Source organism: Anabas testudineus, chromosome 22 (assembly GCF_900324465.2).
Source record: "Anabas testudineus chromosome 22, fAnaTes1.2, whole genome shotgun sequence".
NCBI lineage: Eukaryota > Metazoa > Chordata > Actinopteri > Anabantiformes > Anabantidae > Anabas > Anabas testudineus.
This window is the reverse complement of record NC_046630.1, coordinates 6,381,509-6,395,273: the sequence shown is the minus strand read 5'-3', so window position 1 is coordinate 6,395,273 and position 13,765 is coordinate 6,381,509. Positions and strand designations below refer to the sequence as shown.

General features: G+C 40.8%; 1 protein-coding gene across 2 annotated transcripts in view; it reads left to right on the top strand.

Annotated features, from left to right (window-relative positions):
• Positions 1–13,765, top strand: part of grin3ba (glutamate receptor, ionotropic, N-methyl-D-aspartate 3Ba) — a 68,131-nt gene that overhangs the window by 41,634 nt on the left and 12,732 nt on the right. For both annotated transcript variants that reach the window (XM_033325826.1, XM_026338974.1), the window contains 6 exons: positions 3,584–4,080; positions 5,251–5,522; positions 6,218–6,454; positions 9,692–9,838; positions 10,129–10,274; positions 13,617–13,732. In XM_033325826.1, the coding sequence (XP_033181717.1) occupies positions 3,584–4,080; positions 5,251–5,522; positions 6,218–6,454; positions 9,692–9,838; positions 10,129–10,274; positions 13,617–13,732 (1,415 nt within the window). The remainder of the gene's footprint in view (positions 1–3,583; positions 4,081–5,250; positions 5,523–6,217; positions 6,455–9,691; positions 9,839–10,128; positions 10,275–13,616; positions 13,733–13,765) is intronic.

Sequence of the window (13,765 nt, the reverse complement as noted above, 5' to 3'; positions counted from 1 at the left end):
ACAGCATGCTCGAGTTGCTGCCCTTGTCTGTCCTTTGCACCATGGGGGAGGCAACTTCTGAATAACACTGTCATACTGGGGGTGGGGAGGAGGTCTTGGCATACAGATGCACAGGCTGACACTAGAGAGTTTTGTCTGTTTCTCTTTGCTGTTGCTGCTACTTCAATCCCTGCAGCTTTTAAAAAAGGCCTCTGACAGCTTTCACGGGTTCTGTCAAGGTGCGGTCTGTGATAAAATAAATACAGACACACACATCAAATTAAGCACACGTTAAATCATAAAAAAATTACACTTAGTAGGTGAAAAAATGAAATCCTCACCTTGATGCATAAAAGAAATATCATATGCACACATACTTTACTACCACTTGTGGTTGATACAGTGAAGCTCCTTGCCACTTCACAGTTAAGTATTTCTGCACTGCCAGTTGACATGACTATTTTTCAAACAGTACAACAGATAAAACAGCATGTATCCAACTTCTGTGAGAAGGATTTGTGGTTTAAGATGGGCCCACAGCAAATATTGAACACATACAGTGCCTGCCAGCTGAGAGTGATCATCAACAACACCCACATAATCACAAGCTGGATTCTCTCCTCACTCCCTCCTCCTGCAGTTTAGTTGAACGCTGGGATGCCAGAAATATTTGGAGGACCAGGGGCTAAAACAAGTCATGTTGTAGTTGTGTTACCAAGTAATAAAGGGTGGACGTTCATTATTAAAAGTTAAAAATAAGTGCATTCAGTTTCCTGTGATTAAACTGTTCTTTTAGCAGTCTGGCTCTACTGATGACAAATCTATCTGTTCGTCCACCACTTTAGTCCAGACTGAAGTGAAACCAAAAATTGAATGCCATGAAATTAACGATATAACACTTTTGCATAACTTTGTGTGTTCCCACTTACAAACTTTTTGTCCTGTTTAACCACTGGACAACGAGTAGAACTTTTAAAATTGACTCAAACTTCAGACAACAGAGAAAGTTGCAATTTTTCTGCAGAGGGCCAACAAGGGCACCGTCTATACTATCAGAATACACCATTTATAATAGAGTTCTCTACAATGTGATGACAGTGACCTTTGTTCCTGGCCTGTGAGAGACTGATAAAAGAGGTTGGTCTATCGCACTATTCTAACCGGTCCAGTCACACTCCTTGGCCCTCAGTGTAGTCCACGATGCTTATCCCTCCCCTGCAACAGCTAGACATGCTATTGCTCCAGAGAGTCCTAACAAAGCTAAAGGAAGTGAGAGACTTCCACATGGAAAAGGCAATTAACAGCTCAATGCCCAAGGGACAGAGCGAGGAAGGCATGGAGGGAGAGGATGTCTGGAGATATAAGAGACGGAGGAAGGTATGAGGGAGTACAAGAATAACATTCACAATATTACTGTTTCGGATTCAAAGCAGTGGAGCAATGAGGATAAAGGCAGAAAGAAAACATGAGAAACTAGTGATGCTTGATGTGGTTCTTCCGAATGTCCAGAATCAAAAGAATCCCTGGGTGCTTATTTCCAAAAATACATTAGAGAGAAAGGAGAAAGTAGTCGGAGACAAACAGATAGATGAAAGACGGGGGAAGTGGGAAACAGCTAAAAGGAAAAATAGAAATAAAGTCAAAGAAAAGGAAGGCGAAAACCTGTGTGTAGAAGGAGGTGAGGAAGGAGAAAAAGGGAGAGAACGGAGGGAAATAGATAGCAGGTCGTTGTTATCAGAGTGAGATCTGCCAGTCAGTGCCATCTCACTCGACACAGCTGCCACGCCGATTCCATCTCCCCTGAAGAGATTAAAACCACTGAAACAAGTAAGCCTCGTATCACCCCCACCAGACAGAGAGACAAAGACAGAGGGAGTAAACTTTCCTCCGAACTAAAGGAGATGGAGTGATAAGAGAGTGAGACACATGCCTGCGACCCGCTTATAGAGTCATCATTTATCGGCCACTCGGCTGACATTTACTCTTGAGTGTGTAAACTGGGCCCAGGTGTTAGTCGGAGGAAGCCATCCCTCTCTGACACTGCTGGCTGACTTATCAACCTGCATTGACATCCACAGTCATTGTTTAAATGCAGCCTCAGCCTGATGCAACACAACCCACAGAACCTATAACTAAAGGTGACAGTGCTTGGAAGTGTGCTGTAATTTTCACACCCTTGCTCTTATTTCTCTAATATCTCCTACTACTATCTCACCTTCTTATGTCTGGGCACGAATCCAAAAGTGTCACAATCTGTGAATGGGGGCTTTGCACTTCTGAGTTCAGATAACAGATGTAAAGTGAAGCCTGTGGTTAATTTTTTGTGGCCAGCCGCAGCCACCACAGTGTAGTATATGAGTCTACAGTGGTTTGCTTGATGAATCTGCTGTCTATGGGATATGATGATTCAGCCACACTATTACCATGAGTGATTTCAGCTCAAGGCAAGGCTAACACTCCTGCTTTATGGTCATAGACACAAAGGGAGCTGCTGATGAGGTAACATAAGTTGACGTGGAATGGGATGGGAATGACTTTCAAATCAGAAGGATTTTAATCAGGTTCTGCAGAATTATGGCACAAGGAATGGGTTTATATATTGTTATAGTGCTGTTGAAATGAATAACAATATGAAGAAAGCAAGCAGTGAATAAAACCACTGGTATAATACATACAATTGTATACATTTGCATGTTCTGTCAGTCTCTGTGTGGTACACATGCTTTAGTCCAGACAGGGCTTGGAGGTGAGGTTAATGACTCTCCTAATAAAGTTAATCTTTTCATTTCTCTTTGCACATCCCATATTTAATGGAGAAAGTTCTCCAGCAGTCGTTACAGTCTTTGCTCATCAATTCATACAACTTGGAAATGAGAGCAGGAGGGATAAAAAGAGAATAGAATAAAGAGTGAGAGAGAAAAGTTATTTTTTCTGCTCTGAGAAAGGGGCTATAGCTTGACCAACTTTTTCCATTAAAAGGAAGGAAAACTTGGCATTTCTATCCTTGTCCAAAGACATAATCATCAGTCCGCGCATGGTTCAATACCCATACCAAATTCAGTGATCCCTGCATACTTTAACATTTAAACAACCCCTCTTAAAATTTACAGTGACCTGCTGCTATTCCCCCACTAATCAAGACGTCAGATGTTGCCTGACGATGTCTACATGCTAAGACATGAGCTAACAATTGCTGCGTGGTTCAAAAGGCCAGGGCAAATATATCTGCCAATGCAGATTGCTCTTCCTAATGTATTCTGTCCCAAAGACCAATGAGGGGCCACCAGGCAAGTGAGACGAATAGTAATGACTGTCTGTATGGACTGGCAGATAGGAGGGGACCCTCACTGCACTGCATTAACTTTTAATTATGACTTTCTGGGAGATGCAATTACCCATCGGAGACCCGACTTGCAAAACCAGACCATGACCATCTGCACCAGTATTTGTAACTTTCTCCTTGCTTTTTCCCCACCCTTTCTTTTACCATCTGTCTACAGCTGTTGTGGGCTGCATTTCCAAACTGAAGTAACAGTAACCTGGCATTTGTTTTTCATTTTATCGTCTGTTTCTTATTCAGTGTTTTATGTCTCTGTCTCTTGAGGTTTCTCTCCAACACTTCCTTCACTGGGGCCACAGGCCTGATACAAGTGGATTCTGGCCTCTCTCGGGTCCTCTCCTCCCAGCTGTTCCATGTATGGAGTCTGAAGAGGGGTGCTCTGGGCCAACCAGCCTGGGTTACTGTAGGCCAGTGGACTAGAGGCCGACTGAACTTAGAGGAAGGGGTATTAGGGCTGGTGGGAGGGTTTGGGAGCAACCATGGACAAGGTCTTGGTGCTGGGGTGAGGGGAGGTGATGGCCAGGGCGACGGTAATGCTGGTGGGCGCTGGAGGCCAGGACTTTCTGTTGAGGGACACCGCTTGAGGGTGGTGACATTGGTGGAACACCCATTTGTCTTCACACGGGAGGTGGATGAGGATGGATTGTGTCCCGCTGGTCAGCTTTGTCTGGACCCAAGAACCAACCGCACAGACATAATCCACAGCCTCTTCAACCAGCTGCACAACCCAAACAGTACAACTACAGACTGGGATGGCATTGGTGAGTTTTGTTTTAGTATTTACTGCACTGTACTAATATTTCATAGAACCCTTGTAATACTATTGAATTGGAGTATAAACACAAGTTCTGCTGTTCGAGCTCTTGACTTGGATTTTATCAATGTTACTGGTCACATGTCTGCTGCTCTTCCTCAAGACTGAATTTTTAAGTAAGAGGGATCCTGGCTTTTCAGTCCAGTCCAAAAATTCACCAAGTGCAATGTCAGAGACTCAGCTCTACACCTATACTTTCAGGAATGATGAGGATTAAAGGCATTAAGTCAGTTTTCAAGTGAGACTATCAATCAGAGAAATAACAGGTACTATGTCTCTGAATAAGGAGACTACTGGCAAACTGTGCTTACAGCCTTAACCCTTAACCAGTAAAATGCAAGGCATCTACATTTATTATTATTATTTTTATTATTTTTGGTCTTAAATCTGCAGATGAAGACAGCTGAAGAAGAAGCTAATAAAAGTTAATGTTGTGTTGAGATGACTCTGGAATTGAGGAAAGAATTTTTATTCAGTAGCCTACATAAACATGTATATGTACTCATACTGGAGTGCATTATCTTAAGTGGTATATCTAAAGCTTTGGCCGCCCTATATCCATAAATGAGTGGAAGTAACATTAGATAATTTTACTTAAAGAAAAGTAGACTTTATGGCAGAGCTTCTGCATTGGATTGTAGGTGTACATAATAAAGTGGCCAATGAGTGTACTACATACAGTATTTATGAAACGTTTCATTACAAAATTCTGTCTGCTGTTGCTTACCAAGGCAGACATTTGTGCCAAGTTTCAACAGCATTTGGTGCACTTCTGGATTCTGATTAACTGAGTTTGCAAAAGAGTATTGCCAGAAAAAATCAAAATGGGAAAAATGGCAGAAAGTGTAGAAATTGATTTTATAATGTCTCCAGCTTGCTGACACAACTTTATTTAAAAGTTTCTTACGTTTTTCTAGTCCAGGATTTAATAGCGTGGTAATGATTTAATGTAGTTTTATTCTGGATGCAGGGCTCATTAAAACCACAAAATCTCAAGTGTCCTGTGAGGATCTATCAACATTTACCATGGAGAAGTTCACAGAAGTGCAACCCCTGCACTTCCAAAGCATGTTTATGAATAACCAAATATTGCACATCGTCAATTATCTTCTCTCAGACTTACCGGAGGACCTGAGGAAGTGCTGCTACGGATACTGCATCGACTTGTTGGAAAAGCTGGCAGAAGACATGGGTTTCACCTTTGACCTCTATATTGTGGGAGATGGAAAGTATGGGGCGTTGAGTGGCTCAGGACGCTGGACGGGGCTGGTCGGGGATCTGCTGAGTGGAACCGCTGATATGGCTGTCACATCTTTTTCCATCAATTCTGCCAGGAGCAGAGTCATTGATTTCACCTCGCCCTTCTACTCCACCAGTCTGGGCATTCTGGTATGACCGCTTATTAATTTGCTTTTAAGTTTCCACTGTAGCAATTGTGGAGGACACAGGACGTACCCTCAAAAAACACTGCATTTTGAGTCTGTGGCTACATTGCAGTCTTCAGTGTCACTTTGTCAATTTGCCAATATGGTCTGAACAACCATACTGTTGTACCTCGCTCACTTTGTCCTCTGGTGAGGAATAGGACATCATTAGTTGAGCAATAATTAGGTTGATGACTCTTCAGTGGGCATACTAATTATGAAAGTTTCGAAAAGGGCTGCAGTTGAAGGAATGTATAAGTGTGAGAGGCATTTTGAGAAGCCATCTTAGCAAAGTGCTCAAACATGATGCAGTTATTTTTTTGGTTTGTTAAGCAAAGAATCCCTGTGTGTCTGACAAACTGTAACGCATAATACGATCTGACAACAAGATTCCATTTGAAAATGAGAACTCCATCATTTGAAAAGTGATTTTTTTCATCCTTACAAAATGACAAGTAGCATAAAGCAAAAAAAGTTTCTGCTTTTTTTTTTTTTTTAACAAAGTATGCGTAGGAGTGTTTAAGAGACAAGAGCTTACTGACAAGATGTTGGAGACTGGATGCAGAATTATATTTACAATTGTGCACTAAATATAATAAATAGCAGTAAAGTGTCTCAAGCCAGTCTCTCGCTTACTGTGGTTTATTTGTGACCAACCAGGTTCGAAGCCGAGACACTGCAGCTCCCATTGGAGCCTTCATGTGGCCTCTTCACTGGTCCATGTGGGTGGGCATCTTTGTCACGCTACATCTCACCGCACTGTTCCTCACATTGTATGAGTGGAATAGCCCGTTTGGCATGACTCCCCATGGCAGGAACAGGATGCGTGTGTTCTCCTACTCCTCTGCCCTCAATCTCTGCTACGCCATACTGTTTGGACGCACTGTCGCCACCAAGGTAAAGTAGCTCTCCTGTTTGATAAATAGACATAATGCACAGTGGGGCAGGGATTAAAAAGTGCACATAAAGCAAGGAGGGGATATGTATTGTGGGGAAGAGTACACAAACAGTGAGGGAAAGTTAAAAGAGGAAGTTAGACGAGGAAAAAGACATGGGTAAAGATGATACAGATAGCTGCAGAGTGGAATAGATGGATAGGGGAGAGGTCGAGAAGGTAGGCAGTGATGGAGTGGAGAGGTACAGAGAGGATAATGCACATACAGAGAGGGAGAGGGGAAAGGGTAAGTGGGCCGACAGAGATTGAAGGAGTTATGGCAAGCACAATGGCGATGGATGAAGGTGGAAAAAAAGGGAAGTGAATAGAGGTGAACTCCCTAAAGTAGTCAGGCACATAGTTGAAAACAAGAAGGCATGGGAAAGAAAGCCAGCAGGGGGTAGGAAGGTGAGAGTGCAAATCAGGAAATGGGCTTCAAAAAGAAGGTAACAGGGAGGTTGACAGAAAGATGGTGAGATAGGGTTGAAAGGGTAAGCGGATAAGCAGAAATGAGAAAAGTAACAGAATGAGGGTGACATAGCAGTGGGCAGACAGAGAATGATTTAAAGGGGAGAGGGCAGATGGGTGGGCAATGTTGGAGAATTGGCGACAGAGGTTAGTGTGAGAGAAACATAATGAGTCAAGACAAACAAGTCAAATTCTCATACTTAGGCAAATCTGTCTATTAATAGATATGAAAAAAAAAACACTCTTTTCCTTTAAAGACGTTTTCTCATTTTCATGTAATTTGTTTTTTATAAAAGTGTAAAGGTAATAAATGAATCTTTGCAGTAACAGCATTCTTCAAAAACCTGTCACATTTGACTGATGGTATCACACTGCTGCACTTACCAAACCACAATACAGATGAAATGCTTTCCTCTGCATTCGTTCTTTTAAACAGCATTATACTGTTCCAGAATCCATCATTATAACTGATGACAGCTCCTCAAATTGTCATGCAACACATTCAGATTAATATCTGAAACATCATTTGCTTAAATTATTCCTGTCTATCCAAGCGTGCCACTCAGTCTGTACGCACCGCATCATCATTTTTCTTTAAACACATAATCACAGTTTGTCCCTTAAGGAAGCAGTGCAAATGACTTGGGTTGTACAGAGGCCAAGTGATTAGACAGCCATTCCCATTATTGAAAGGTCACAGGTTTGATCCTTGCAACTGGCCATGTGTCAATTAACAGGTTGTGTTCATTAGCAGCCTTGTGACCTGTTAAAATGTCCTTGAGCAACACTCTGAACTTGTGTCTGCTGGGTCAGAGCTAAGCAGTCATGTTCATAGGCCAAAGGGAAGACATTAGGCTACTTAAACTTGAATTTTGAGTTTTGATTTAGTAAGATTTACATTTTACACATTACAACAGTCCAGATAAAACATGTCAAACCTATGTTTAACCTTTCCAAAACCAAAAACAAAAGAATATTCTCGTTGTACGTTTCTTTCCCTTATTTTTATTTTCACTTAACTGTCATTTAACTTAATAATGTCCCAGTATATCATCCTGAAACAAAATCCTGACCAGCATTACACATTTAAGACAGGACAGCACAATGTCAAATGAATATTTTAAAAGGAAAACAAACTAATAACTGTATGCATATGTATAAAAAGGCAGAAAAGATGGATAATAAGTCAAGAAAAGCTCAAATGACCTACAAACACAAACAATGTGAACCTTGAATTCTGCCTTTAAATTTCCCTCTGCAGACTTGTCCATGTGGCTGGAGCATGTATGTGTAAAATTATGATTTCATTTTGAACTATATGTAATAGTTTTGCAAAGATACAAGTGTAAATTGTCTATAATAGTTTTTTCAAAGAATCCACTGAGTCAGACAGCACACAGACCAGATCCTCCAGATAGTGTGTGGTGTGCACAACGAGTCACTGTAACTAAGCCCTGGTAATAAGGTGGGAACAACCAGGCTTTTCCCGACTTCCAAACAAAAACAAAGCTTGTTTCTGAAATAAAACCCCATCTACTATCCTAACTAAAGCCATCAAGTGCACATTTAAGGCCCGTTTTATAGATTCTCATTTTACAACCAGTCATCCAGAAACGGTGGAAACTCAGCCATTTTTAACCAACTCATGGGGCTAATGGTAGCTTAATTAGCCAGCTAACTACCAATATAAAATCTCCGCCGGAAACAGCTGTCATCTACACAATCAAAATTGACTTTGAAACGATAGAAATTAGAAGCCTAGTGTTAGCTACGTCTGTCTGAAATCAAAAACCTATTATTTCTTCAAATGTTCATCCACCATTATCATTGAACTGCATTTAGGAGATAAAGCTTGACGGGCCTCACTGGGGGAAAGGAGGACGTTCAGTACAGTCAATAAATTTGGAAGCACCACGTGAGGTTGTGCTTACCTTGTGAATAAAAGTCAACATACAGGACTGAGGGCATCCTAATCGTTATGTACAACAAAGCACTAGAAGCAAAAGTTCAAGTGTTCCCAAAAATAATATTACTGTATAATTTGTATTTTGTAATGTGCATGACGTCCCTCATTCTCCTCTTTCTATTCACCAACTAATTATGCTGCGAGTTTAAAACATCCCGAGCACTTTTGCAAGAATGGGTTACAACCTTGTTTGTATAATTAATGTCTCATTAATCTCAAGTCTTTAAAGCACCCGAAATTCCTCTCTTTCCTTCTATTAAGTGGATTTTAATTGGCAGAATAAATAAATGATCATAGTGTTCAGGTGGATTCATTCCCAGAGGCAGGCAATTTCACGGAAAGATATTTCTGATGTGTTTCACAAACGGTCACACTTTGTTTGATTTCCTCTCTTTCATTAGCTCTTCTTCTGGTCTCTTTTAATCACCCTTACTCGGGGGTTAAACTGGGATACATTTAAGTAAACACCTGAAAGCACCTTTTCAGACATTTGTATTTCTAATTAGTTTTAGCCCTACCCTCAGTTTCATGTGTACATATTTGTTATTTTACTTTTGTGTGTTGTTTGTTCTCGTATGCTTTTATTTTTGTCATGACGTGACATTTTTCTGTTTTGAATTATTTAGGTATTTTTCGATTCCCCCATCATAAAAATCTGCCATTTATTCTCTGTTGTTCTGTTTATTTTTATAAGCTCATAATTAGGCAAACGCTAAACAGACAGGAAGTTCTCTCTCTTACATCTGCATGCCCGTCCTCTCTGCAGACTCCTAAGTGCTGGACGGGCCGCTTCCTGATGAACCTTTGGGCTATCTTCTGCTTACTGGTTCTGTCCAGCTACACCGCCAACCTAGCTGCAGTCATGGTAGGGGAGAAGACCTTTGAGCAGGTCTCAGGAATCCATGATGACAAGGTTAGACTACACCAAGGACACAAACTTGGAATAGCATGTATGTCAGCACTGCACACACATGCATGCAGACACACAGCCATAGTACATGTGCACACAAACTAATCTTACACAAGGACAGGCTAATGAGTAAAGAGTTATTTGTGAAGGATTATCGCTATGTCTCAAACTCTGTGGGGAGTTCAGGGCTACAATGAATTTGAACTTGTGATCTGCCCCCTCTTTCTTTTCATCTTCTCTACCATCTCCACCCCCTTTGTTTCTGCTCATGGCTTCCTGTGTCACCTCCCCAGCTGCACCATCCCTCCATGGGCTTTCGTTTTGGGACAGTGAGGGAGAGCAGTGCTGAGGATTACATGAAGAAGAGTTTCCCAGAGATGCACAACTACATGAGACGCTTCAACCAGCCTACGACCCCAGAGGGTGTTCATATGTTAAAGTAAGACGCAAACACATACACCAATACATTTGGAAAAAAAAAAAAAAGCTCTTAGATGCAGTTTAGACCTAAATAAATATCCAGTCACGTTTACTGTGATTGTCTGTATTCTGTGCACTTACTTTGTATGCACACTGTGCATCACAAATCCGTCTTCTGAGAACCAGCACAAACATGGCAGATTCAAAGCCCTCAGAGGCTATTTTAATCCAAAAGAATATAGTTAGTAAAATCATCCTTTAAATAGAATTCATGAGTACTATTCCTCTATTATCCTACAGATTAATTTTAGATGTTTCTAAGATGGTAAGTTAATACGTGGCATGTAGAGACAAACCCTGATGCTTGTCCAAGGACAGTGAATAATGGGACAACTCCTTGCTTATGTGCACAGTTTTTAAATAACCAGCTACACAGTATACATTCAGATTTGATATCTCAATCATCTCCTAGCCATTCTTTTAATTCAGCCTCTGTGTACTAAATCCAATATGTGTCACCTGCTCACATCATCCACATTCTGATTCTGCATGTTAAAGAGACTGTTTGCCGTTTGTTTTCCTGGACCATGGGGACGTGTAGTTTAATTTAAGTTCTGCTTTAGGGTAAAATTCTGCTTAGATTTTTTTTCCCCACTCATTGGTGGATGTTTTCTATTATAGCAAACATGTTTGCTTTTGCATCTCACAGAGATACAATCAGATACTCATCACTTTGAGACCTGCGTATGTTTACACCATGCATTATAATGAGCTTTTTTCCATCCAGAGATGCTACAGTTTAACCCAGGGAGTAAGTGAGGTGAAAGCATATGAATTACATAAATGTCATAAACAAAGTTCTCACCATTTATGAGGTGAAACTCCTTTTTTTTTTTAATGAAGCATTAAAAGTAGGAATAAATAAGGGTCAGGGACAGAGTGATGTAATAAGGAACAAGGACGCTTTTGCTGAATCGGACGTGGAATGGGGACAGGGAGTAGATGAAAGCAAAGAGGCAAGGCAAGTTTATTTTTAAAAACAATTAATTCATAAATAAAACTGAAGGTCCTTTATATAAAGATAATAAAACAAGAGGAGATATTGTAGAACAAATTCAAACACAGGGATTGTAAGAATTCGAAAACAAATCAAAACAATAAAGACGGATACTAGAGCTTAGTTGTGGATGATAGTGAGTTCAAGCTTTCAAACTTGATTTCAATGGTAGTTCAAATGTGACATGTAGTGGAAGTGTGCCTCAGCTCCTGTGGCAGACGGTAATTAAATGCTGCGTCTTTAGGGTGAGGGTTCACTGGAGTATGTTTACATGCACACATGTATCCCTGTTTGATGTTGAGCGTGTCCTGGTTTTGATCATGTTGTAGATACAGTGTGATGTTTACTTGAAACATGTAACCAGTTTTTTTTTTTCCAGCTCCCTGTATACTTAATTATAACATCATTGAGGTGAACACATGTTCTTTACTCCACATCCAGCAAATCTGTTATTTCTCTAATGCCTGATTTATCTCAGGAGTTGGGGATAAACCCACTCTGTCTCTGGCAGCCGGAATGACGCTGCCTGCAACGGTGCGTGCATTTGCATATGTAGGATATCATTACATCATTATATTTCTAAACTACTACTGTATGGATCTTGAGTTGAGGAGTGATCAGAAGCCTGGATAAGCTGTCTACATACTGCATATTTAGATGTCTAGATCCAATATTTAAATGCATATGCACCAGGATACTCCAAAAACCCAATCATAACCAGGTATTGCATTTAAAAGTACTATTATTTCCATCTAAAATACAACTCTTAAGTTTCACGGGATGGAATACTACAAGAACAGTGATGGACTAAATTGAATTAGTTACATTCAACCACTGGAAACCAGATCTGCTGCATGATTGACAAAAAATATGCTTACCATGACATACCTCTGTCAGTACAGATACAGACATACTGTTCTGTACCACACACAGCAAACATGCTCACAGCTAAAACCACATTCACATCTCAGACAATGCTTTCTCCATAGAGCACCAGCAGAGATGCAGAGATAGTGCATGTGCTGACTTTGTGATACAAGCGGGAAGATACAAAGCGCTTGTTCAGAGAAAGAGGATGAGAAGAGGGGAGATAAAGGCAGTGTTTGTTTGCGAGCGAGGCAAAGTAGGAATGGAAGTCACAGCAGTGCAGAGAACCAGGGTGAGGCAGGAAAATACTGTGTTGGCAGAACTACTGACCCCAATACGGCACTCAAAGCTTAGAGTAAAAAGAACCTCACAAGCCATTCTCCTTGACAGAGAATGGCAAGGGCTACACATGTACCTGCACATACATGTACAGGACCAGAAAAAATGATACACATACTTATTCTGAATAGCACATTCCCACACGTAGGCTTCAAACTTAGTCAAAACTACACACGTTCATGCCTAAGTAGACCTGCTGTCTTAGACACACACATATACAGCTCTAACGTTCGACCCGCTTTAGTCCCAGAAGTCACTATTCTCTCTCTTCTCCTTGTGTGTTGTATTTGACAGGTGTAGATGGAGAAAAAACTCACTTTCCTGCTTTGCCGGCACAGCAAAGACTTTGTAAAGTCAACCTTTTTTTTTTTTTTTTTTTTAGACTAAATGTCCTGAATAATAAGAGATCCAAGTAATTTGATCAGTCTGGTCTGGTTTTCTCGTTTGACTGACTGTGTGTGCGTGCATGTTTTCCAATACATGCATTTATGCTCATTTATCTGTCTGCCACTGAATCTGGTGCATGGGTTTTTGTGTGTGCAATTATGTTTAATTGTAAGTTTGTGTGTCATTTTACATTTCTGTGCATGTGTGTCAGCAAAGGCTTATCTTTTCTTCTTTCTAAGTGTGTTTGTGTGTAGGTAGATCCAATGTTTTGTGCTTTGTATCCTAAAACTCATCTCCTACCTGCCGTGGTCAGTAGCAGAGGCTGTACGCTGAGGAACAGTTTATAATTAGGGGTCAATTAGGGTCAGTTGGATCAATATTGCCAGAGTAGGAAAGTCTTCAGCAGTGTGTATAATGCCTTATCAGTGTACCACAGAGGCTGTCGGTTTAGTTAATGATGTATGTGTTTACACAGTGTATTAGAATGCAGTTAATCTCATCCTGTGTATAAATGACAAAGTGGGATGACAGTCCTAAATACAGGTTTACTGCACAGGTCTGGAGAGCTTGTAAAATGTGTGAGAGCGAGCAAATCTGATTTACAGGTCTTCAAAAGTAAGGAAATGATTGTATTCAATTAATGCTTCATCTTCATTTTTGTGGTGCGCGTGTGTGTGTGTGTGTGTGTCTGTGTGTGTGTTGGTGGTGAAGGACAGATCCTCCTACCCTGGATGCATTCATCATGGACAAAGCCCTGTTGGACTTTGAGGTCTCTATTGATGCGGACTGCAAACTGCTCACTGTCGGGAAGCCTTTCGCCATCGAAGGTACACACATAAAGACACTGTGGTTTTTATCAC